Source organism: Loxodonta africana, chromosome 1 (genome assembly GCF_030014295.1).
Source record: "Loxodonta africana isolate mLoxAfr1 chromosome 1, mLoxAfr1.hap2, whole genome shotgun sequence".
Classification (NCBI taxonomy): Eukaryota; Metazoa; Chordata; class Mammalia; order Proboscidea; family Elephantidae; genus Loxodonta; species Loxodonta africana.
This window is the reverse complement of record NC_087342.1, coordinates 215,102,288-215,129,941: the sequence shown is the minus strand read 5'-3', so window position 1 is coordinate 215,129,941 and position 27,654 is coordinate 215,102,288. Positions and strand designations below refer to the sequence as shown.

At 40.1% G+C, this 27,654-nt stretch overlaps 1 protein-coding gene across 1 annotated transcript in view; it reads right to left on the bottom strand.

The window, feature by feature from the left end:
• Window positions 1-4,451: 4,451 nt before the first annotated feature.
• LOC135232908 (metabotropic glutamate receptor 1-like) overlaps window positions 4,452-27,654 on the bottom strand; it is a 244,269-nt gene continuing 221,066 nt past the window's right edge. The window contains exon 5 of the mRNA XM_064294909.1: window positions 4,452-5,433. Within this exon, the coding sequence (XP_064150979.1) occupies window positions 5,180-5,433 (254 nt within the window). The 3' untranslated portion in view covers window positions 4,452-5,179. The remainder of the gene's footprint in view (window positions 5,434-27,654) is intronic.

Genomic DNA, 27,654 nt, shown 5'->3' with positions numbered 1-27,654 from the left:
GCAGCACATTAGGACTGGAGGAAGACTATTAACAACCTGCAATATGCAGATAACAAAACCTTGCTTGCTGAAAGGGAAGAGAACTTGAAGCACTTACTGATGAAGATCAAAGACCACAGCCTTCAGTAAGGACTACAATTCAATTTAAAGAAAACAAAAGTCCTCACAACTTGATCAGTAAGCACCATCATGACAAAGGGAGAAAAGATTGAAGTTGTCAAGGATTTCATTTTACTTGGATCCACAATCAATGCCCATGGAAGCAGCAGTCAAGAAATTAAATGTAGTATTGTAATGGGCAGAAACCCTGGTAGCATAGTGGTTAAAAGCTATGGCTGCTAACCAAAAGGTCAGCAGTTTGAATCCACCAGGTGCTCCTTGGAAACCGTATGGGGCAAACCTGTCTACTCTGTCCTATAGGGTCACTATGAGTCATAATCGACTTGATGTATTGTAATGGGCAAATCTTCTGTAAAAGACCTCTTTAAAGTATTAAAAAGCAAAGATTTCACTTTGAGGATTAAGGTGCACCTGACCCAAGCCATGGAGTTTTCAAACACCTCATAAGCATGCAAAAGCTGGACAATGGATAAGGAAGACTGAAGAAGAACAGGAGCCTTTGAATTGTGATGTTGGTGAAGAATATTGAATATATCATGGACTGCCGAAAGAATGAACAAATCTGTCTTGGAAGAAGTACAACCAAAACGCTCCTTAGAAGCAAGGATGACAAGACTACATCTCACATACTTTGGACATTTTATCAGGAGGGATCAGTCCTTGGAGAAGGACATCACACTTGGTAAAGTGGAGGGTCAGCAAAAAAGAGAAAGACCCTCAACAAGATGGATTGACACAGTGGCTGCAGCAATGAGCTCAAGTATAGCAAAAATTGTGAGGATGGCACAGCACCAGGCAGCGTTTCCTTCTTTTGTGCATAGGGCCACTATGAGTTGGAACTGACTCAACTGTACCTAACAACAGAACAAGAAGACTTGGTGCCGTTGAATTATGATGTTGGGAAAGAATATTGAATAAACCATGGACTGCCAGAAGAATGAACAAGTGTACAGCCAGAATTCTCCTTAGAAGCAAGGATGGCAAGACTTCCTCTCACGTACCTTGGACATGTTATCAGGAGAGACCAGTGCCTGGAAAAGGACATCATACCTGGTAAAGTAGAGGGTCAGCAAAAAAGAGGAAGACGCTCAATGAGATGGACTGACCCAGTGGCTGCAACACTGGGCTCAAACATAACAACAATTATGAGGATGGCCCAGGATAGGGCAGTGTTTCATTCTGCTGTATACAGGCTCACTATGAGTTGGAACTGACTCAACGACACCTAACAACAATGGTTTATTATGAACTCTAAGATGACATGCTTACTTTCCTTCAAGGTTCTTTATTTTTCACTTCACCCTGCATTTCTTCCCAGTTGGTCATATTGACATCCGCAAGGGTACTTTTCTTTTTCTTTTTTTCTCTGCCTGAAAAGTGAACCTAACGACAAGGTAATTCAAGAATTTGCCAGGAGACCTGCGTTCATCAGAAATATTTTTCTGCTCAAATTCAGATGATCAAACTTTAAAATTCAGAATGGATCATGATTTAGCTACATTGTCCACATGAAAACAGAGGAAAACCACCCCAGTGTACATGGGGTTAAGAAATCAGACGAAGTGATCATTATGTGATAATGGATTAATAATAGATATTCTAATGAACCAAACACGAGCTTGACAAAACTCCCAGGTACTTTTCATAAAATAATTTTGATGAGCTACTTCGTCTGTGAAGAGTGGAACACATGATGGAGTGTGAACAAAAAGAAGAGTCATGAATGACTTCAAGGGCATATATTAATCTTTATTCAGGAAGTTCTAACTTTGCATCTGACCCAAGCCATGGTCTTTTCAATCATGTCATATTTGTACAAAAGTTGGATAATGAGAAAAGAGGTCAGAATTAATACATTGAAACTGTGGCATTGGCAAAGAATATTCAATATATCATGGGCTGCCAGAAGAATGAACAAATCAGTCTTAGAAGAAATACAGAATGCTCATTAGAAGTGAGGATGGCAAGACTTTAACTTGCTTAAATTAGACACATCATCAGGAAAGACCACTTGCTAGAAAAAGATATGTTTGGTAGAACTAAAAAAACCAAACCCAAGTTTGGTAGAGGGCCTACAAAAATGAGGGAAACCCTTATTGAGATGGATTGACATAGTAGCCAAAACAATGAACTTAAACATACCAATGACCATGAGTATGGTGCAGGACTGGGCCACATTTTACTCTATTATACATAAGGTCATCATGAATCAGAGCTAGATAACAACTAAAAACAACGGCAAAATATTTTTAACAAAATCTCTTTTGCTGCAATCTCTACCATGATCTACTTAACTTGATTCCATTGAAAATAGGCCCATATCAACTACACAATGACTCTTGTGAACCTGGAAGCAACCAGAATTATGTATTTTTATTTTTTTTTTTTTACCAAGAAAGTAAAAAGCGGCTCCTTAACTTAAAAGAGATTGTCATTTGGTAGATTAAATCTCTTTAAACAGGATGATATATCCACAACATTACCAGCATAGCTAAAATTTGCAACTTGAGATTGAACTGGGATCCCTCTGGATATGTCTCTGGAGATGGGAAAATCAAGCTATAATAGATTAAATTGTGTCCCCCAAAAAGATATGCTGAATCCTAACACACCTGTGAATGTGACCCTGTTTGAAAACAGAGTCTTTGAAGATATTACCGGTTAGGTTACCATGAGGTCTCGCTGGAATAAAATAAATCTTAATTGTATATGACTAGTGTCCTTATAAAAGAGAAGAAGGTACATAGAGACAAAGGAAGGCCACCATGTGACACTGCAGCTGCAAGCCAAAGAATGTCTGGAGATACCAGAAGCTAGGAGAGAGGCATGGAGCAGTTTCTGTCTCAGAACCCTCAGAAGGAATCAATACAGCAAACACCTGATCTCCACAACTGTAAGACAATAAATTTTTCTTCTTCTAAAAGACCTAGTTTGTGGTATTTTGTTACAACAGCCCTGGGAAACTGATACACAAGGCCACGAAATGTCCATCAGCTTGTGAGACTGAAAGGTCTTTTGGGTAAAATTCATCCCATGAGAAGAGGGAGAATTAATTCTAAGTATGGCATAATGTCACTACTGGGTTTTGTCTTTAGCTTGACTCCCCATTGACTCATATCTGCATCCCACGGAAGGGAGGGAGAGCTGTGAACAAAGAATAAAAAAGTCTGTTTTCCAAAAAATGCTCTAACATGGAAGTAAAAGGTAATACCACACTAAGACCCCTTGCAGGATGTAGCCCAGAAAGGCAGAGGTGCTTCCCTTCCACAGCACTGATTGTGGTACAACTTTGGCATCTCCAGGACTCCAAGCATTAGTGACAGTGACCATTGGTACAGGGAGCAGTGTCCCCAGAAACTTGGGTGTACCTTATGATGATCGTTCCCTAGGATATGTCAATAGAGTGTAGCAATGGTAGAACAGAACAGAGAGGAAAAAAGAGGTAGACAACACATGTATCTGACCTCTTAATAAGCAAGTACATGTGAGAACCTTAGAAATATTTGCATGAGCTCAATTGCATTATGAGCAGGTAAGCAAGAGTCAGAGACGCTCAGGTTTACATTACCATCCTTGCCCAGCTTTTAAATAATGATGATAAGATGAGTTCTTTATATAGTATTCCAATTACTTGTTGCAGCATTTTCTGGTAATTATATTTCACAATTAGGTAGTCTATTCCAAAGCTCACATATTTGTCACATCTGTTAAAGATCTCCAGAACTCAGGTAGAAAGCTTCTTTTGGAATATTAGAGAGAATGAATTTTGCAAAACAGACTATTGCTATTGTTTGAAAATTATAAACATGAGAACTTTTCCAAACAAGCACCCATCATAAAGGCAGTCATTTAACAAAAGCAATTAAAAGGACTGAATATGAATGCCATCTGTCCTGGTATATATATTAAGAGCCATATTTAGTGTAACACTTCAACAATGCTGCTTACATCTTTGCCACTCAGTAAAAGAAATAACATTCCTTCTTTAAATATTCCTTCTTAAAACATTTACTTTCTTCTGAACATTTTAAATAGCTGCACCCAACTGTTTCGTGTTAAAGACATCAAAATGGCACTTTGTGCCAGTGTGCCAATCTTACCAAATTCAATCATTGCCCTAATATTGAATTAAACTTTGACCTTGGCTCTATACTATCTTCTTCTCAAAAGTCTTATGATGCTTCTAGTTTTAGATGGTGGTAAAATTAGGCTTATTATTATTGCAGTCATTACCCCAAATTCATGGACAGAAAGGAAAGGTGCCATGAGAATGTCCACACCAGTTTTCTAGCAAGGAGGACCAGTCGTTGAGGTACTTCAGTAGGGTGGGATATATGATTGGGCTTTAGCCAATAGACAAGGTAGGTGGAGGCAAAGAGATCTACAAGATGAGTTTACTCAGGTAAACTTCTTAGTAGGTTCCTTGGAAAAACTTAGCACTTCCTTTATGCAGTATTACAAGGTGGCAAATTAAACAAAATCCCACTAAAAAATACAATGATATGGAAAATCTATTCCCACAAAAGTTCGTACATATTATCTACAAAAAAGAGTAGAGGTTTTGGAGTCCACCACCTACAATTACAAAAATCACATGCTAAAAATGTCACTACGAGCTGTCCTGTAAGTACTACAGGAGATTGTATTACCAAGTGCCAAAATTCCGATGCATGTATTCAGCCAACCCTCTAAATTTCAAATCTTAATATATATTTTCCATCTCCACTGTTGCCTTCCATTCATCAATGCACCATTAACATTTCTATGCTTAGGAAGTATTAACACATAGCATTTGCTTCAGGGAAAAAAAAAACAAACATAAAGAATAACTCTCCAGGACAAGACCTACCCTACAAAAAACTTCCCAAATTCTTCTGAAATCACCTCATTGTCTTGTCATTTTCTGTTTTGCTCTTTCTCTCAAGAAGACATCACAATCAATGAGACCAAGAACTAATGCTCAGCTCACTATAGCCCATCCCACCCCTTTTGGAGTCAGGAAACCCAGTTTTGTGAGAGCAAGCACGTGTGCCAATGTATGTGAGAAAGAAAGAGAAGTTTACCTTCCAATGAGTGAGAACTCGCCCACCACGCCAAGGCGCCGCATGGCGCTCAGGAGTCCTCGGACAGTCATGCCTTCACAGAAGCAGACCACCACTCTAGCCTTGGGAAGCCGCTCTCGGAGCTTGCGCAGGAGTCGGTCAAAGCTCTTCTCCCCAGCATTGCTATAGATTTTGTCCGAATGGGCGATACAGAGTCCTTCCTGGGCAGCCAGCTCTTTGAAAGCGTCCATTCCACTCTCTCCGTAATTCCCTGTCCAGAAACAATCATCAGATTGTCAAGACAACCGTGGTAGCAACAGCACTAAAAAACTGGAATAAGAATTCATTGGTCACAAGGAGTGGAGGCGACAGGCTTGCCAAATAATTTGTAAGGATAACTGGAACTGAAGGGAGATGAGGAATGGTAGGAAGTTGATTTCCCATCTAAAGATGGGTTAAAGAGAATAATCAAATATAATCAAATGATCAACTCTAGGACAATGATGTGAAACTATTGCAGCTAGGTCATCCACAGTGAAATAAGTTTTTTGAAATAAAGGACTGTTGTCCTATTTTACAATGATGATTAATATTGGTTGTCCCAGATTTTAACAATATAGGAGAGATCAGCACATTGGGGTAGGAAGGTCAATCAGCACAATGAGAAGGCCTGTTCATTTGAGGGCTTGCTGGAGCTAGCTGCCCGGTTAGGAGGCAGCCACTCATGCTGATATAAAGACCTGCACCATTTCCAGGCAAAGTGAGTAAGCAAGGCATCAAAACACCTGGCCAAGCCAGAGAGCAGGAGGTGAGGAGCAGCAGCAAGGTCTTAGTCACAATCCACCATCCTCTGATGAAGTGATGGGATTAGGAAATATTTGCGTCTTATATTTTTCATTTTGATTTTATCATTCCTATAATAAAATACAGAGCCCTGGTGGTGCAGCAGTTAAGCATTTGGCTGCTAACCAAAGGCTGGCAGTTCAAATCCACCAGCTGCTCCTTGGAAACTCTATGGGGCAGTTCTACTCTGTCCTGTAGGATTGCTGTGAGTCGGAATCAGCTCAATGGCAGTGAGTATGGGCTTATAATAAAATACACTTAAAAAAAACCTAAAAACTCACAGAAATCAATGAGATAAAACAAATACCACATTTTACCAATTCTTCATCTCTATATTTCACTGAAGATTTTTGCCTCTGGTTTCGTATCCTCTATATCCCTACTCTAGTTAGAATTCCTGGGTGGAGTAAACAGTTAAGCACTTGAATACTAACTGAAAGATTGGTGGTTTGAACCCACTCAGAGATGCCTTGGAAGAAAGGCCTGGCAATCTGTTTCCAAAAGGTGACAACCTTGAAAGCCCTATGGAGCTCAGTTGTACTCTGCAACACATGAGGTCACCATGAGTCGGAATCAACTTGATGACAACAGTTTTATTTTATTTTTTAATATCCCTACTCCTCTTCTCAAATTTGGGGATTTTGATATCAATGTGGATGATCCATCCAACACCATTTTCTTCTCAGTTCCTCAACCTCCTGTTATTATTTCCTCTAATCCGGGTGTCTTAGTCACCTAGTGTGCTACTATAACAGAAATACCACAAGTGGATGGCTTTAACAAACAAATTTATTCTGTCACAGTTTAGGAGGCTAGAAGTTTGAATTTAGGGCACCAGCTCTAGGGTAAAGCTTTCTTTCTCTGTTGGCTCTGGGGGAAGGCCATTGTTTTCTTTCAACATCTGTGGACCCGGTGTTCCTTGTAGATCTCTGTGTATCTTGGCACCAATCATCCCCTGGATCTAGGAGGTTCTCAGCATAGGGACCCTGGGTCCAAAGAATGTGCTTTACTCCTGGCTTTTGTTTACTGGTTGGAGGAGGTTCCTGAGGACTAAATTATGACTTAGGGTTGGAGAGTTGATATAGGCCTAATGTAGGACAGTGAAGGGATATTGCTGGCCTTGCCTGCTGAAAGCAAACTGCTTCTGGTGGTTCTGTGAAGCAGGTATAGAGAAAAGGGCATTAGCCAGATCAATAGCTGCATATGAGGTACCAGGAGATATATTAATTTACTCAAGCAATGAAATCACATCTGGAACAGTAGCTGTAATTGGAGTCACCACCTGGTTAAGTTTTTGATAATCTACTGTCATTCTCCAAGATCCACCTGTTTTTTGCACAGCCAAATAGGCGAGTTGAATGGGGATGTGATGGGAATCACCACCCCTGCCTCCTTCAAGTACATGATAGTGGCAGTAATCTCTGCAATCCCTTGAGGAATGCAATATTGCTTTTAGTTTACTATTTTCTTAGGTGGGGCAGCTCTAATGGCTTCCACTGAGGTTTTCCTATCATAATGCCCCGTACTCCACTTGTCAGGGATCCAATGTTGGGGGGTTCTTCCAGTTACTGAGCATATCTATTCCAATTATACATTCTGGAACTGGGAAAATCACTACAGGATGGGTTCGTGGAATCAATGGAGCCACTGTGAGCCAAATCTGAGCCAAGTCTCCATTAGTAACCTCACCTCTATATACCCCCACTCTGACTGGTGGGCCATGGTGACGTTTTGGGTCTCCTGGAATTAGGGTCAGTTCAGAGCCAGTATCCAGTTATCCCTGAAAAATCTGACTATTTCCTTTTCCCCAATGAACAGTCACTCTTGTAAAAGGCTGTAGATTCCTATGAGGAAGGTTGGGAGAAAGATTAACAGTATAGATTCTTGGCAGTGGAATGGAGTCCTTCCTCAAGGAGATCCAGCCTTCCCTTCATTCAAGGTGGGTCTGTAAGCTGGCCCAAGTCTGGGAATTGATTGAGGGGCCGTGACTCTCTATTCTGGTGATTTGAGTTAGACTGTCGTTCACTTGACCTAGAATTCTCCCACTTGTACAGATCAAGTAAATATTTGGTAGATTCCCCATCTATTTAATTCCTAGGGGCACCACGACTAAGTAGCCATTGCCATAAATCCATATGAGTCAGAATATTCTGATTACTGCTTTAACTTTGTCCATTACGGTAATCACATCCACCTTGTCTATGTCAATTGTTGAGTGCCACCACTTGGCCCCTACCACTACGGTGTCCAATCAGCCCCTTTGTAGTTAGGTGTCTTAATTCAGTTAGGGCAGTTCTCACTGTCAAATGTGACTTACATAAAATAGTAATCATGGCAGTCTTCAAGGATGCTGGGGCTCTCCACAAATTTGTTCTTCATTGTTTTGGCAAAAGATGTGTCCTCTGGGCTCTCCATGTGTGGATCTGTGGGTCTAATTTGACAATTCCACTCTAACATGCCAACTTCCCTAAGCCTTTGGATATCTTCTTCTACAGTATACCAACACAGGTCTCATACTTCAACTTGCTTTAGTGTGGGCTACAGCATAATCCATGCTTTAACAGCCCAACCGAATAAACTATTAGATGCTTTCCTAACTTCTTGAGCTGAAACATTGAATGAAGAATCTGTGCTTAGTGAGCCCCTATCAATAAACTCAGACTGATTCAACTTGATGTTCCTTACATCATTATTCCACACCCTTAATAGCCATTCCCATACATATTCCCCAGGTTTCTGTTCATACCCATTAGAAAACTCAAGCAGTTCTTTTAAAGTGTAGTGTACTTCCTCCTGCATCGCACTTTGTACTTCAGTCTATAGGTCTAGAAGCCAAAATGGGTGGTGGGGATGTGTTTTGAGAACATTCAGCAATGTCTTGTAAAGTACATGCCTCAGGCAATGCCCCAGGCAATGACTCAGATGCCTCCCCAGGCAATATCTCAGACAAAGACTCTTCAGACACAGCTGGGTTAATCTCATCAGATGGGGGTGGAGGGGCTAATGGTTTTGTTGGCAAAAACAACTCAATGGAATTTAGGCACTCAGTGTCTTCAGCTTCCTGATTATCTGCCCATTTCTTCCAGGATCCCATTTCTTTCCAATCAGTGGTGTCACTTTAACTTCACATACCATTAAAAATTGGGAATTCAGTTTACGTTGTAATTCAGCCACTCTTATGATAAGACTCTTAGTTTGTTTTTTGGCAATATCAGCTCTGTTACTACAAGAAATAAGACTTTCTTCCATGGCACAAGTGAAAACTTAGAGGTCATTTATGTAGCACTTGAGCTTTTTTTTTTGAGCTTTGACTATGAAGGCCTGACCTCGTTTCTTTCTTTCACCATTTAGTCTAGCGAAAGTAGGACCAATCAACCTACTTCCTTATACTTCTTATTCTGACAAATTGTAGTAAAGTACCAAATATGCAATTGCCATGAGTCTCATCTCTTACCAATACTTGATCTATTGGTGGTGATATTTTGTGTATTTCTATTGACACCTCACACCATGGATTAGCAAGCAGTGCCCTCTTTACTACTGTCAGTGTCATTAACATCTTTAAGACTAACCAGACTTGAGAACCAATTTAGAAAACTCATCCTTACAATTTTGTTTCTCTAGAACCACTCTCAGTACCAAATGTCTTAGGCTGGGTTCTCCAGAGAAGGAAACCAGTGAAGCGTGTATAGAGAGAGAGAGAGAGAGATTTATAGCGAAGAAATGGCTCACATGGTTGTAGAGGCTGGAAAGTCCCAAGTCTGTGGGTCAGGCATCAGGCTGGAGACTTCTCCTGACTCACAAAGCTACAGGGGCTGATGAACCCAAGATCAGCAGGTCAGATGGTAGGCTGCCACCTCAAGTCCCAAGAACCAGAGATCAGATGATGACAAGCCAAATGCAGGATCCAGAGCAGAGCAAAAGCCAGGGAGATTTGCCAGAAAGCCCATATACATTGGATGGAGGCCACACCTCCAAGGAAACTCCCTTTCAACTGATTGGCTGCTCATAGCAGATGTCATCATGGGGGTGTTTACATCATTATTAGCTGCCAGCCTACATCATAACTGCCAAACCACTGAGAATCATGGCCCAGCCAAGTTGACACACAACCTTAACCATCACACCAGGGCTTCAAACCTGTTCATCCCACTTCAAACCCCTGCTGAAAATTTGCATTTCTAACAAGTTCCCCAGTGATGCTAATGCTGCTGGTTAGGGACCAATTCTGAGAAACCATTAGTAGAGCAGTGGTTCTGATCATTCATTATATGTAAAGAATCACCTGGGGACCTTGTTAAAATGTAGATTCTGATTCAATATATCTCAGGTAGACATGCAAATTCTCAGCAGGGGTTCAAACCAGAACAAACTGGTTAGAAGCCCTGCTGTACCCCTCCCCATGGTCACACTTTTGACCTTGTTACCACAGATGTTTCTAACACCTCTGAATGTAATGTCAAACTACCCAGTCTCTGATTACCCCCTCTTATCTTTTAAGATCATTATTCTACTATCCTTCCTCAGTATTTTTCCGGCTTCATAAATACCCCAAATCTATTTAGCCTCACTATTCTCTTTCCACACTCCCATTTTCCTATTAGCCCAGCTTAGATCTCATAGCCTATCCTTATATCACTTCCTGGCAGATTCCTTAACTCCCTTGTATTTTCCTGACAAAACCCTAATGCTAGTTAAGCCCAACCATCCACCTATTCCTTGACTACACTTGAACATCTAAACATGGCTGGGGAATACTCAAAGCCTTGCCAATTGGTTTTATTTTAAATTCATGAGTGTACATACACCTGAGCATTTCATGTATTTAGCTAGAGATTAGCTTCAGTCTGATCCCACAGGGAAGTGTTAGAGCACAAATTGTACCATATTTAGTCCCACCTTTAGGCAAGGTGGCCCCCCTTGTCATTCAGTCATTGACTTAGGTCCAGCAGATGGGGATAGGTGTAGCCTCCCAGGAAGGTGCACCTGGGCTTGTTAAAAGTCTATTCTCATAGTAGCTGGGAGAGTGGTAACTATCAGCTGTCATCTAGACTACTGCACAAGAGTTCTGATTGATCTCCCTGCTTCTACTCTTATTCCCAATTATCCATTCCACACCTAACAACCAGGGTGACCTATTGAGGTTTAAAGGTTTAAATCAGATTATTCCACCCTCTGCATAAAGTTCCAATCACTTCCCAACACACTTGAAATGAAACCAAAACTCCTTCTCTTGGACTACAAGGTTGTACTGCTTTGATCGTTCCAACTTCTCCAACCCCATCTATTCTCACTTCCTCAAAAGCCTTTCCTAATCAGTTAGCTTAAAGTCTTCCAGGAAATCCTGGCCACATCCCTTGTTCTTATCTTACTACTTATACCTGATATTTTTTCTTGTTATTTTTCTGTTCCCCCTAGAATGTAAGCTCCATAAGCACATCTTTTTATGACTTTTTATGACTCAAAATGAAGAGTAGTTGTAGACATTTAAATGCATAGTAAAAGTGCATTTATTATAACTGCCCAGTAGAGAAATGGGCTAATGTTACAAACAAGCAATTTACAAAATACAAGTAAAAGTGAATAATAAGCATATGAAAAAAAATCACTGAATTGCATTATCAAGAAAGTACAATTAAAGTAAGACACTATTTTTTCACCTATCAGAATGCCAGAATTTCAAAGATTAATAATATTCAATGTTAACAAATACAGTCACAGTTACTGAAGGGGGTTCAAACTTTTTTGGTGGACAATTTGGTAGTAGTTATCAAAATTTTCAAGATAAATATCAGTTAAATACAGGAATGGTTATATCAAAATAATTTTAAAAGAATTCTATTATCCAAAAAGACTTAGGACTTAAATCTCAAACTCTATCAAAGTTATTGGTATTGTAATGGAGTCTAATAGAACTGTCTGGCATTTTTGAGAAGAAAGCTTTGCTATTTCCTTTTTCATAAGGCTAAATTACCAAAACTAAAGCATCTGCCTCTTAAATCAACCACCTTCAATGGCCTAATCCAGCCCAGTGAAGCTGAAACAGAGGAACTCGCACATCACATCATCAATTCCATGGACTTTGGAAACACGTCATGGATCAGACAAGAGGCATTGACTAATTACAAGGGAGAAAACTGCAGCTGGCAAGTGAACACCTCATCTGTCTGCAGAAAGAGCACGAGGAAGTCAGATGTCGCTTTCTCACAATAAATGCAGGTTCAGAAATCTACAAGGTAAACAGCCATCACCAGCTGACTTTCAAAGCAAAGGCACTTTCCAGTCTGTCTGAAGGCAGTGTTGCACCTTTCCTGCTAAGGTGCTCACCCACAGGTTTCCAATCACAAGCAAATTTTACTCCTTTATCAAAACATAAATGAGCAACACTAAATAATAATGTTCTATGCATTATTAGAATAAGAAAATCCTGATATTTTAGATCTAGTAAAGGCCTTAGACATAATTTGTCCAAACCCTTCAGGTTACAGACAAGCAAACTGAGGCTCAGAGAGGTAAAGTGGCTCAACAACGGGCATGCAGCTTGCTGGCATCAGAACTGGGGCAGTGATCTACATGTTCTCACTCCAAAGTTACCTTTGATTGCTCTTCATAGCAAAAAGCAATGAAGCATGTAGGTTTTTGTAATCTAAAATAATACCTGGGTACGTTGATTGGGTCCATGAAATACTTGTCCCAATTTCTTTATATTTTCTTGTTTGAACAGGACGTTTCCATTACATGTTTAACAGAGAGCGGAGTGCCATGCATTGGACCTCATTTTTTTTTTTTTTTTGGTTAGTCCATGTCTTTATTATTTTTTTTATAATTTTTATTGTGCTTTAAGTGAAAGTTTACAAATCAAGTCAGTCTCTCACACAAAAACCCATATACACCTTGCTACACACTCCCAATTGCTCTCCCCCTAATGAGACACCCCGCTCCCTCCTCCACTTTCTCTTTTCGTGTCCATTTTGCCAGCTTCTAACCCCCTCCACCTTCTCATCTCCCCTCCAAGCAGGAGATGCCAACATAGTCTCAAGTGTCCACCTGATCCAAGAAGCTCATTACTCACCACCATCCCTCTCCAACTCATTGTCCAGTCCAATCCATGTCTGAAGAGTTGGCTTCAGGAATGGTTCCTGTCCTGAGGCAACAGAAGGTCTGGGGGCCATGAACACTGGGGTCCTTCTAGTCTCAGTCAGACCATTAAGTCTGGTCTTATGAGAATTTGGGGTCTGCATCCCACTGCTCTCCTGCTCCCTCAGGGGTTCTCTGTTGTGTTCCCTGTCAGGGCAGTCATCGGTTGCAGCTGGGCACCATCTGGTTCTTCTGGTCTCAGTATGGACCCCATTTAATCTGCTCGCTTCTCTCATGATACTTAAAGGTTCCAAACTAGCACATAAATGTCCACAAGAACAGCCCTAACATAAGAATGACAATAATAATTTGTACTTTTGTAAATCTCTATACTTCAAAATTTGCATCCCTAAGCATTATCTTATTTGAATCTCAACAATTGTACCCACTTTATTGATGACAGTACTATGTGCAAAGGAGTATACAAAAGGGGAAGAAAGCTGTCTCCAGAGAGCTTAAAAGCATGTTATTCTCATTTAGTAGCAGCAGAACTAATGATATGACAAGGACAGTTTTTAATAGAGGTGCTGTAGATTAAGAATCAGGGAGCAATTCCTTAAGAAAGAGCCACTTGTTCTGGGTTTTAAAATATAAACAGATATGCAATAAAAAGAATGAAAACCAGGGACTCTTTCACTGTCTACCAGGTCATGAGCAAACAAAGCCCAACTCCAGGTAAAAACACTAAACATAGAGCCCTCCCTCTGCCCCTCACCCCTGCAACTTGGGTTTCCTCTTGCCTTCACCGGTAATTGAAGAATGTATTTAGATACTTCTCTGGGTAGCCCTGAAGGGAGTTGTAAGTATCTAGAACTCATTTATAATAAAACACTTCAAAAATAAAAGAGCCATGTAATTGTAAACACTCATGGCTGGTAGAAAATTGCAGTTTTTTCATTTGATTAGCAAATATTTTATTGAGCTCTTGACTTTAAAAAAAAATCCCTGTGCTCTGCACTTTAAGAGTTGCCAAGAAATATCAGACATTGGCTCTGCTTTCAACTTGATGAATATTTACTATGTGTCTGGCACTATGCTAAACACCTAAGCATTTCATTTATTCATCACAGCAACTTCACGCCGAAGTTATAATCTGTGTTTTATATGAGGAAATGGAAGTTCAAAGAAGTTAAGTTTCTTGCCTGAGGTCACACGGTGGTAGACATAGGATTTAGCATCTGATTCAGAAGTTCTTCCTCATAACCACTATTTTATACCACCTCCTCCAAGGATTTTTAGTTGTGAAGGCATGACACAAGCACATAAAATACACCAACAACATTAAGTTGTATATAATACAAGGGAAATGAAAAACACTGTAGATTAGTGGGTTCCACTTCCAGGGTAAGAGCACAAGGAAGAGCACGGTAGACCTCTTGGGAAAAGCTGGAATGAAACTGGGACTTAAAGAATGTAACAAGGGTTGGCATTTCAGGTGAATGGGAGTGAATGTGAATCTAATGTGAATTCACCAATGGGGGTGAATATGAATCCAGAATCATTGCCTCTAAAGAAAAGACATTTTTAGAAGTCATGAGTATACAAGCCCTGCTGGAGCAGAAGCTTCAGTGGTTTATAGAATGTCACTGTGTATATACGGGGCCTATCAGGAGGGACCAGTCCCTGGAGAAGGGCATCATGCTTGATAAAGGAGAGGGTCAGCAAAAAAGAAAGACTCTCAATGAGATGGATTGACACAGTGTGTGCAACAATGGGCTCAAGCATAACAACACTTGTGAGAATAGAGCAGGACTAGGCAGTGTTTCATTCCGTTGTACACAGGGTCACTATGAGTTGGAACCAACTCGACAGCACCTAACAATGACAACATCTATGAAAAATAGTGCCTATGGCAATTAGTTTTAAATTGCTGAATGATACCTCGTAACTGGCAATAGAATCTGACACGGCCCATCGAAACTGCTCATTAGCGCCCTTCCTCAAGCAGCGCCCAGGGCACACACCCTGCCTGCCAAGCCTTAGTTATGCCTCTGACAGTCGTCATTGTATAAGCGATTTCTAGGGAAGCATCTGGCATACGACAAGACTGCAATATGGAAAAGTGCTATGTTTTACTGTGTTATAACAGGCTTTATAACAGACTTTATCACTATTATAATGTTGCCTGAAACCTAGAGAGTCAGACAGAAAGGCAAGAGTGGTGTCTGACAAAGCCCACAAAATATAAAATTTAATTTGTTGAAACATTTTAATTTCTATTTCAGTTACATGACACAAATTACAGAGAATAAATGAAGATATTCCATAAAACTAGGCTTCTAAACAGAATTCATGGGGTGGATTTATGAGATAGAACATGGTGTTCATAAAGAAACTCCTATTGTTTGAATAACAATAAAAGTAAGTAATAGAAGTGGACATTATTGTCTACACGAGGGCAAAGTTAAGAAAGGCACTGAAAATGGGAGTATAAACGGCAGTATTTCAGGATAGGAAAACAAAAACAAAGTGAAAGCTCTGAGTTTCCCAAGCTACACATGGTTTGTAAGAAGTCAGATATGATTATTATCCAACCAGATCAAAAGGAAATTCATTCCTAAGAGCCTGAATGAATTTTGTAGTGATTTGGTAGCTAAGTTTCATTGAGCAAGCAAGTGATGAGATAAAATTGTCTTGGGTTTCATAATTCCCTGTATGAACTGCCACCTTAGCCCGAAGTAGGTACGGAGAATGAGGCCTCATATAGATTCTTTTCTTGTACTCCTAAAATATTGAGGGTATGTTCAAGAAACAATCTGAGATCTATTTGGTAGCTAAAATAACATTTCATCCATCATGCGGCACTAATTCAAATCCCGTTATCTGCATCTTCATATATTTTCTTGGTCAAACAACTGTATTCAACATTGCTCATCCCTACATGTTTACACATCAGCTATACGGGGGGAATCATTCAAACAGGGAAAATACATAGATAGTTCTTCACTTTCCTTAAAGAAGGGATGCTTTCACTTTGCAAGATCTACTAGTCTAACATCTCTGGATGCTCTTAATTCCTGCCTTACTTCACGCTTCCATTCTTTCCTTGGTATCCCATAGTACCCTATCGGGTCATATGTGATTGCCTTTAGCCTGAATTGACTTGATTGCAACTAATAACAACAACCATAGGAATCCCAGTCTCCCATGATGATGAATATATTCCCAGCCTGGTCCTTTGGGTCACTGACCAGTCCCTGTCCAAGACCCTAACAACTGACCATTCTACTTTCTGAGACATCTCAGACAAGTAAAATTACATCTCATTTTCAAAAGAATTTGGAAGAAGGGTGCTAATTTGCCAGCACCTTCTGGAAACCCAGTGCAGTGTACAACACTAGCAGAAATTTTTTCCCTTTAGTCTACATTGCTTAAGATGAAATCTAAATTCATTTCTTTTTCTTTCTCAGTGGAGACAGATTTTAATTGGTTTGCATTCTCTTTTTTGGAAGTCTTTCTGAAAGTCACAACTGGCCTTTCTCTTCTCCCAGAGAAATAAGCCCTATTATTTTAACCTTCCTTGGCAGCCTTTTAATTTGTTTGGTTCTCCCACTTAACACCTAAGAAATGTTATGGTTTCCCTGCCTCCATCCACACACCTGCAGAGTCCTCTGACATGGTCAGCATTATGACTCTGGTCAGTCAGAAGTGAGGGAGTCATCACAGCCTCAGGGCTCCCAGCTGGGAGCGTGTAAGGGAGTTTATATGTAAGGTCAGGGTAGCAACTGCCTCACACAGGGCAGTCACAGAGAACAAAAAAAAGTACCAATTGTTATGGAGTTGATTGCAACTCATATCGACCCTATGGGGCAGAGTAGACCTGCCCCATAGGGTTTCCAAGGAGCAGCTGGTAGATTCAAAGAGCTGACCTTTTGATTAACAGCTGATCTCTTAACCACTGTGCCGCCAGGGCTCCACAGAGAAAAAAGGGAAATCATTTTTATCAGCAGTTCTTCAACCCTGCCTCTGATTATCCCAGTTTGGGCAGATACAATTACAACACCCAAGTGGAAGAAGGAGATTTACCACAAAGTAGCTGTCATGTCTATTCAATTGGATTGAGGCCAAGTAATCTTTGGCCTTAGCTTGTCATGTTCTCAGCTGTGCCTTATAGATGAATGATTAAGGGCATAAGCCTTGGAGGCAGATCAACCTGGTTTGAATTCTGGTTTTGCCACTTAACTAGCAGATCCTAAAGTACTTTACAATATCTTAAAGAATTTTGTTCTCCAAGCTTTGGTTTCCTCTTGTGTAAAATGGGGGTCATAATACCTGTCTTAAAACGCTTGTCATAATTATTAAATTACAGGCGATAATGAATGCAACATTCCTGGGACATAGACAAATGCAGGGAATGGTGCCTATTTTTACTCTCCATGCTTCCTAAATTTGTAGAATCCAAAATTGGACATAAGGCTTTAGCACTGACCCAAAGGCTTTGGATTCCTTTTATTTCATACTCTTATTTATAAAACCTAGGCTCATGATAGTTTCTTTAACCACAGTGCTTGAAGACTCTGCACTAATGGTCATCTTGTTTCCAGCCTCTCCCTAGATTATTTTTGCCACATTTGCACTAAGTAAGTCCTTCTCTACTTTTGAACTTTTGGTGTTTATGCAATGCATTCATAAATCTATGTTTGTCTGTAGGGTATTATGATCTCTGCCACTGAGTTTCTCTAAGCTAACACCAGCAATGCCTCATTGTATCTATTTTAGAGCTTTATGGAATAACCCACTCTATTGTGTTTCTAAGGACACTTGGTGATGCAGTGGTTAAACACTCAGCTGCTAACTGAAAGGTTGGTGGTTTGAACCCACCAGCTGCTCGCAGGAGAAAGATGTGGCAGTCTGCTTCCACATAGATTAAGATTACAGCCTTGGAAACCATATGGGGCACTTCTACTCTGTCTTATAGAGTCACTATGAGTAACCGCAATGAATTTTTGTTCTGTTTGTTTAATTGTCTCTGTGCTTGAGTTATTGATGAAATAGAAAAATTAAGAGAAGGTAAAAATATAAGTGGTAGAAAAATACCAAAGGAGATCATCATACTTGCAGAAAAACTGCATTTTCTATTTCTGTTTCCACAGGAAAGAGGGTCATAGAGGCAGCCCAGCCCTATTATACCACCCAACCACCCACATTTATGTGGTACTGAGTACCCAGTCAAAGATGGAAATGTTGTATCCAACAAAAGTACCCGAAAACTATATACATACACTCTGTAACACCATACCCATTGCCACTGAGGCAATTTCAACTCATAGTGACACCAAATATACTTTTTAGTGATAATACCCAGTGTTGGCAAGAGTTCATAAAAATGAGAGCTCCATATACTGACCCAAAACCAAACCCAGTGCCATTGAGTCAATCCCAACTCATAGCGACCCTATAGGACAGAGTAGAACTGGCCCATAGAGTTTCCAAGGAGCGCCTGGCAGATTCAAACTGCGGACCTTTTGGTTAGCAGCCCTAGCACTTAACCACTATGCCACCAGGGTTTCCCATATACTGATAGTGGTACTATAAAGTGGTCCTATTTTTTAACATAATTTATAACATCGATGTCTTAAATTATGTCCATATGCTTTGACTCAAATTTAGCTTTTAGAAAATAATTTTGTTGACCACAAAATTTGTTACAAGGATTTTCATCAAAGCACCTAACTAGAAAAAATACTAGGGAAAAAACTAAAAACAATTTTTGTCCAACAACAGAAAATTGGTTAATTTCTTTGTATTTGAAAAAAGGAATACATGAAGCCATTTTCAAAGATGATGCAGACTTACATTCAATGTCATGAAAAATATTTATGCCAGATAGCTATGAGTCAGAATTGACTTGACAGAAATGGGTTCAGTTTTTTGGTTTAAGTACAAAAAGGGTTAAAAATACTATGAAAAATATAAAGCCAGTTTCAAGTCCAAAAATATATATACATAAAAAAAAAAAAAAAACTTGTTGCCGTTGAGTGGATTCCAACTCATAGCGAACCTGTAGGACAGAGTAGAGCTGCCCCAGAGGGTTTCCAAGGAGCAGTTGGTGGATTCAAACCGCTGACCTTTTTGGTTAGCAGCTGAGCTCTTAACCACTGTGCCATCAGGGCTCCAAATAAACATACAAATACATACAAAATGCTATATATATGCATATATATGTTATACACACATATAATATGTTATATACACATATACATGCATGTATATACATATGTACAGATATACACACATACACATATACGCATGCTCTGGAAGAGTATACATAAAAACATTAACTGCTTTCTTTGAATGACAGAATTATATGTAATTATGTGTCTTTATATTTTCTAATTTATCTACAATAAACATATATTACTTTGTTAATAAAAATAAGTTTAAAGTAAAAACGAATAGGGATGAAAGCTGAATACTATGCCAAGCATAGCTATTATGGGGTATTTGGAATAACTTCCCAGAAGGGGAATGAACTCCTCACATTGTCTAATTTTTCTTCCTAAAAGAAATAAACACTAATGTAGCTACTGTTCTCAAGCAAAGTTGATCAACGGTCATGTGCCACTTCTTGTGCTCTCTATACACGTGGACTGCAAAGTAATATACACGGATTTCACGTTTGAAATCCTGAACTCTGGTGTGGGTTCCTCTTATTTGTTAAAGAAGCAGCTTATTTCTTTTTTTTTTTTTTTTAAGGCTCAATGGGATTTGGTCTTGGATATGTAGATTTAGCCGTCTGCAGTCTCTGCCCTAAGGAAAGATACAAAAGGCTCAGGACACCCTCTGTGTTTGTGGGAAATTCCTTCAGAGACTGAGCTATAGCACAGAAGCGTCTCTTCTCCATCACAAGGAATCGCTGCCGGTTGGGGCCAGGACACTTGGCCCACTGAAGTCTCTCTCCTTTGGGCAAAAGGCTAGAAACAGTGTGAATAATATCTAAATATCATTTTGGCATTAGTTGTAATAAAGACTAAAGGACAATAAAACCTTTTCACCAGTTTCCATGCCTTAGTATCCTGAAGTTTCCGCCTCCCTGAAGTTAAAAGAAATCCAAGTATGGCTTGGCCCAGAGCGGGTAAGCAGAGAAAGTGGCCAGCTCCTAAAACAGGGGTACAAAGTAAAAATAGCTAGCATTTATGGAGCTCCGATTATGTCTGAATTATCTCCTTTTATCTTTACTACATCTTTTTTGCCCATTTTATCATAATTATCTCTATTTTAGAAAAGAAACTGAGGCCTACAGAAGTAAAGGAACTTGCCCCATAATTTGCAGGACTGCAATTTGAACTCAGATCTGTCTGAGGCTGAAGACTGTTGTTGTTAGTTGCTGACGAGTTGGCTCCAACTCACGGTGACCTTATGTATAACAGAATGAGACACTTGCCTGTCCTGCACCATTTTCATGATCATTGATACGTATTAGTCCACTGTTGCAGCTATTGTCTCAAGCTGTATCATTGAGAGTTTCCCCTGTTTTTACTGACCCTTTACATTACAAGCATGATGTTCTTTCCGAGCAATTGATCTTTCCTAATAACATGTCCAAAAGGAGGCAAGCTGAATTCTCACCATCCTTGCTTCTAAGGAGCATTCTGGTTGTATTTCTTCTAAGACTGATTTGTTTGTTCTTCTGGCAGCCCACAGTATCATCAATGTTCTTTGTCAACATCACATTAACAGCCTATGGCTCTTAATTACTTTCCTCCAGCTTGTTCTATGTTGCAGATTCTAGAATTTGCCTATGAATCATCCAGTCTCCCATTCTTCCTTACTAAAAAATTATCCAATTTTGTGACTGCATATAGCCAAAAGTACCCACCTTCCCACACTCCCTTGCAGCTAGAGATACACAAGTGACCCAGTTCCAGACAATAAGATTTAAGCGGAAGTTGTGAGGTGAGGCTTCTGGGAAATTTTTTTAAGGGTCAGGCTTGGCAGGCATGCTTCTTAAGCAATTTGTCCCTTCTTCCTTCTTTCTGCCAGTGCACAGACCTGAGCCTGGATGTGCAGTAGTTGTGTTGTAACTGTGAGGAGTCAGGTATGAAGATGGAGAACTACACATTGAGGTTGAAGGAGTAGAAGACAGAACTACCCAGATTCCTGGCTGCATCACTGAGCTGTGTGCCAACCTTGTACCTCCTTCCCCCGGGTGTCTTATTACATGAGAAAAGTGTATCCCTATCTGATAAGCCACTGTTAGGCTAGTTTTCTGATATTTTCAGATGTGTACATTCTTGATACTTTATATGACATTTCTCTATAAACATTCCAGGCTGAAAGCCAGGAGTCTTGACTGCCTCTAACTCGCTGTGACCTTGAGCTATTTTATCATTCTATCTCCTTTGCTCATGTTCCAAATGCATGGTTCATACCAGCAGATCACCAAGGTTCCTTATACCACAAGCATTTGGTGATTCTAGAACAATATGAATCAGCACTCCTTCATAATCTAGAGCCTTGTATCAAAACATTTTTTCATATGCTCAGTACTCACAGTAAGCATCTGTTTAGCAAAATTTTTTTCAACAGTTTTTTCTTCCTCCAATATGATTTCTTTTACAAGTATATTACTGTAGGAGATGAGAAGGCATTTGTTGTGTAACGATTTAAAATTTATCTTGCCTGCAGGTTTATTTTTGTCAATACTCACTTTTTGGTATGCAGAGACTGAAAACCAGGGAACAGGACACTGCCCTTCAGAAACAGTGAACATTTAGGAAAACAAGGCTGTTTATAGTCCAAGCTCATTAGGTGAACCTGAAGTAATGGAAAGACATACTGTCCACTCTCATTGGGCTGACATTCACCCGGAGCCAGCTGTTTCCTTACTCCTCCAAGTAGCTACTTTTAGCCATCTTTGCTCAGTGGAATAACCCAACTCTATTACTAAGCTCTTGGTTTTCTATTTACATTCTCTTTTTTTTTTTTTATTTACATCTCTATTTTACATCTTTTACATCCTCAGTAAAAACCAGCATTTAACCAAGTCAAATAGATTTTACCCTGGTCAAAATGAAATTAGGCTATGGAGGGAAACTGCTTTTAATTCAAAGGACATGAGAACCTCTTGCAAGAATTGGAATGAATTAAAGGGGCATTCAATTTGGACTTGTGAAATCTACCTGCAGCTTGGCTCTGCCTAAGGTCTAACTATGACCATGTGCAAGTCTTAGACTCACGAGATTCCCAGTTATCTGAAAAGTGAGGGGGTTACACTGGATAACTTGTGGCACCTCTTTTTTTGGATATGTGAATCTAGCCCTTGTTCTCCATGTCATGGTGGGAAAGTGCAGTGTGATAGATCACTTTTGTGTGATTGGGAGGGACTGTGTGATAGGGTAATTGTGGCCCACCAAAGGGACTGGTCAGTTTTGCCATCCTGCTGGGCTTGAAATGAGCCATCCCAGAGGCAGGAAAGGAGAAGATACCACCACCACCAAGAAAGAAGAGCCAGTGCATCCTTTGGATTGGGGATCCCTGCACTAAGAAGATCCAGGAGACAGAGAGAGAGAATGGTAACACTGCAGAGATGCAGCAGCAGAGACCCAGCAGCAGGAGATGGTACAACGGGCTTCTGGCCCATGAAGAGAGAAAGCTGAGTATCTTTGAACAGAGGCCTAGGGTCAGGGAGAGGTATGCCTGCGTGCAGTTGGGAAGAGGCTGTCCTGACAGAAGAACTGCATCCTGAGCATTCCTAAGCCTGAATTGTAACTGCTACTTCCCTAATAAACCCCATAATTATGAGTATTGTCTGTGAGTTCTGTGTGGCCATTGCAATGAATTATCAAACCCAGCAGAGAAGTGGAGAGTGCCGTGGGAGGGACGGTTGGTGTCAGAATTGGTAAAGATGGTGGAGAGAGGAGGCACACTTGACCTCCGCCTCATAGGAGTCAGCCTTGGGCTTTTGGTCTTGATTCTCCTTCCTCCTTGTGGAGAGGAGGTCAGACACCTCCCTCTGATGTTTTTACAGAAAAGCTCATTCTACACCAGTCTGTATCATGGAGCATTAGTCTGACCTGCATTTCACTGGGTTCAGATTCTGCAGAGGAGTTTTCTGATAGATTCGCCAATACTCTTGGAGTAATACCATTTGTTTATAGGAGATGTATTGTTGTTGTTGGTACCTGGAGTCAAGTGGAATCTCACTCATGGTGACTGTTTGTATAACAGAATTAAATGTTGCTAGGTCCTGCTTCATCCTCACAATTGTTATGTGTAAGCCCATTGTTGCAGTCATTGTGTCAATTCATTTCATTGAGGGTTTCCATCTTTTCCATTGACCCTCTACTTTACCAAGCATGATGTCCTTCTCCAGTGACTGGTCTTTCCTGAGGACATGTCCAAAGTAAGTGGGACAAAGTCTCACCATCCTTGCTTCTAAGGATCATTCTGGCTATACTTCCTTTGGACAGATTTGTTTGTTCTTCTGGCAGTCCATGCTATATTCAATATTCTTCATCAATACCACAATTTGAATGCATCAATTTTTCTTCAGTTTTCCTTTTTTATTCCCAGCTTCCCCATGCATGTGAGGTGTTGGAAAAGACCATGGCTTGGGTCAGCTGGACCTTAGTCATCAGAGTGGCATCTTTGCTGAGAGGTAGCGCTGCATTATAGTTAAAGGCAAACACTCTGGATCCAATCAGTTCTGGGTTCAAATTTTAACTCCCCCACTTAATAGCTCTGTGACTTTTAGAAATCAGTTAGCCTCTTTGTTTTTTGGCTCCCTCATCTGTAAAATGAGATAGTAGTGACAGCTACCTCTTAGTATTGCCATAAGAATTAAATGAGTTAATATATGTAAATTTAGCACATAATAAGCACTATAGGAGAGTTTCTTATTTTTTATTTAGCTAATATTCCTTGAGCTCTGACTGTGCTAAACACCAGATAAAGCCCTTTAGATCCATTATCTCTGTTTATCCTCAGATACCCACAATGCACCATTTCACAAATGATAAAACTGAGGCTGGGAAAGCTTGGTTGATGGCTTATGTTCCCATGTGTAGAAATGGGAAAGAAGGGAACACAGTCCAGGCATCCAGACTTGAAAGCCAACAGTCTTACTCTATATGCAGTGGGCGGATAAGACGTGAGAGCATGAGCCTACAGGGATGAATCAGACGGGTCAGAGAGACTGCAAGGAAAGGTGGCAGGCTGTGTCTATGTGTAATGATGAGCAAGGCACAGTCGATGAAGGGCCAACGAAGAATACTACCAAGTAAATGTCACTGGGCATTTCATCTGCTCCTCAGGCAAGGGTGCTTGGGAATAAGCCTCACATACAATGCTACTAAAGGCACTGGCAAGGCCCCTCTAGCCCACAATGCCTCCTTCACTGATACCTGAAATTCAACCATCAGCAAGACATTACTTTTCCCTTTCTTCTGAAAAGGAAAACGCTCCTGGGAGAGGCACCCCATTAAAGCCCTGATATCCTAGTATGTCTTGGTTTAGCAGGTCTTTCTGAAAGCACTGGCCAGTTGGAGAAACCATGATGCCATGGCAATGAGGGGCTACAAAACAGAGCAGGACATGGAAGGCTGACTGTGTCAATTCCACCACAGAGCCAGGCCCTGGGTACTTTCGCAAGATTATCCTTGGATCATTCATAAATGCCCTCGGATGATGAATAATGTCTCATACTTACTATGTTAAAATACCACAGTACTTTTGGCAAGAAAGCTCCTGAGAGGAAACTGGATGGGCATGGAAAATGAGCACACTTGATAAGGATACTAGGGTTAGAAAACGTATAAATAATATAGACAGGAAGAGTTCACAAAGAACCTCAGTGGGAAGCATCCTCTGTAACCTCCCTTTATCTATATGCAGTATCCCCATCCCTAAGTATTAATGTTGTTGTCGTTAGGTGTCATCGAGTTGATTCTGATTCATAGTGACCCTATGCGACAGACTAGAACTGCCCCATAGACTTTTCTGGGCTGTATAGGGTCGCTGTGAGTTGGAATTGACTCTACGGCACTGGGTTGGTTTTTGGAATGTTTACTGGAGTAGATTGCCACATCTTTCTCCCACACAGCTGCTAGCTGGATTTGAACTACCAACCTTTCAGTTAGCAACCAAGTGCTTAACTGTTGCACCACCAGGGTTCCTTATATATTAATACAATATATAATTTAGCAGAACTGCCCCATAGAGTTTCCAAGGAGCTCCTGGTGGATTTGAACTGCTGACCTTTTGGTTAGCAGCGGTAGCTCTTAACCGCTACACCACCGGGGTTTCCAGTATAATTAGTAGGTAAAAATGAGAATGCATCTGTTTCCTCTTCCAGTCTTAAATCATCATTAGTTTTCACCAAAAATAATAAGAAGAAGAAAGGAGACATAATTCCTGAGAATTTCAATATTAGGAATCAAACAGTTTTAGACAAGTTTGGGTTGTGATGTTGCAGGGCACAGTGATGCATTAGGAGGGCTAGATCTCCTCTGAGGTTCCTTCCAATTCCAAGAGCTGCAAATTGATGAACCACACCTGGTTGATTTAGCTCTCCGAAAAACACTTTGCCAAGTCTTAAAGACCACCAGATCCTGGGCCTTCAATATCACTGATTCATTTCAGAGAGGTTATGGCAGAAATGTAGAAACTCAAATAAGTATCTCTCTAGTCTCCAGTTTCCTCACTGGAGAAACTATGTTCCAGGGGACATAGAACAATAAGGTTTATCTTCTAGGAATCAGTGTGGTACTTTGTTTTTCAATGTCTTCCAGGACTTCTGTGTCAGGCACAGTGAGGTCTTTGGGGGCAAAACATAAATAAATAAAATGAGAGACCCATGCATTGAATAGACTCATAGGTTTCTGGAAGTCAGACAAGCAGGTCAGAGGAGCCGCTTAAAAAGGACAGGAGAGACTTCCCCAAGGAAGAAACATGCTATGTTTTAAAGAATCTGGGTCTTTTGATTCTGAAAAATCAGAAAATAAAGGCATCAAAACTATGTCTTGGACATATGTCTTCTCCTTGGATCTACTCTAAAATAGAAGGCATTTATAGATCTTTGCAGTCAAATAAAAGTGAGAGGAACAGGGTAAACGATAAAATACACATCTGTGTGTATGATATGTGAAGTGTTGTCTTTAATGCAAATTAATTTAGATATATTTTATGTGCCCATTTATAATGAGATTATTTTAATTCCTTACTCTTGTTTACCTATAATCCACCACCTCCTAAATATATGTTGAATCTATCCATTACAATTACCTAATCCAAGTTTTCAATGTCATTCTTCTAAACTATTGCAACAACCTTCTATGTGGTCTCCCCACATACACTCTTATTTTCTACAGTTCATTCTCAACCCAGAAATCATAATTATCTAAGACAAAATTGGATCAAATTCCTATAATGGTTTCCCTTTACACATAGGAAAAAATACATGGCCTAAAAGGTCACATGTCACCTCTAGCCTTCCTGCCTCACTAGCCTCACTTCTTGCCACTTCCCCAGCTCACTTTTGCAGCCACACTGGACTTCTTTTCATTTTCTAATGTGGCAAGCTCTTCTCTTTCTCAGGGCATTCACTCATTAGCTACAGTTTGCCTCCCAGACAACCATATTCTTTGCCAGGCTTACTGATGTTCATCGTAGAAGCACTGGTGGCCCAGTGGTCAAGAGCTTGGCTGTTAACCAAAAAACAAAATGTCAGCAGTTCAAATCCACCAGCCAGTCCTTGGAAACTCTATGGGGCAGCTCTACTCTGTCCTGTAGGGTTGCTATGAGTTGGAATTGACTTGACAACAACAAATTTGGTTCTTTTTTTGTTGTTGTTGTTGGTTTTATGATTAATACACTAAGGGCTCTAGTGGGAAAAAATGGACAATATGCATGAAAAAATGAGTACTCTAAGCAAAGAGACTGAAAGTAACAAATATTCAAAAGGAAATGCAAGGAATCAAAAAGACTGTAACGGAAGTGAAGAATGTCTTTGCCGAGCGCATTAGTAAATTGGACACACCAAGGAAAGAATCAGAGAGCTTGAAGACATATCAGTGGAAATTTCCCAAACTGAAAAGCAAAGAGGAAAAAAAAAAAGGAACAGAATATCCCAAAATTGTGTGACAATTTCAAAAGTTGTAACATATGCTTAATGAAAATACCAGAAGGAGAAGAAAGAGAGAAAGGAACAGAAGAAATGTTTGAAGTAATAGTTTCCAAAATTGTTCACAGATACTAAACCACAGATCCAGGAAGCCCAGAGAATACAAGCAGGATAAATACCAAAAATCTATACCTAGGCATATCATTTTCAAACTGCAGAAAATCAAAGACAAATGCTTTTAAAATCCAAAGCAAAAAAACACCTTACCTATAAAGGAATAATGAGAAGAATCGTATCAGACTTCTCTTCAGAATTCATGTAAACAAGAAGAGAGTGAAGTGAAATATGTGAAGTGTTGAAAAGAAAAAATAAGCAACCTAGAATTCTGTACCCAGCAAAATTATCCTACAAAAGTGAAGGAGAAATACTTTATGAGACAAAGAAAAATTG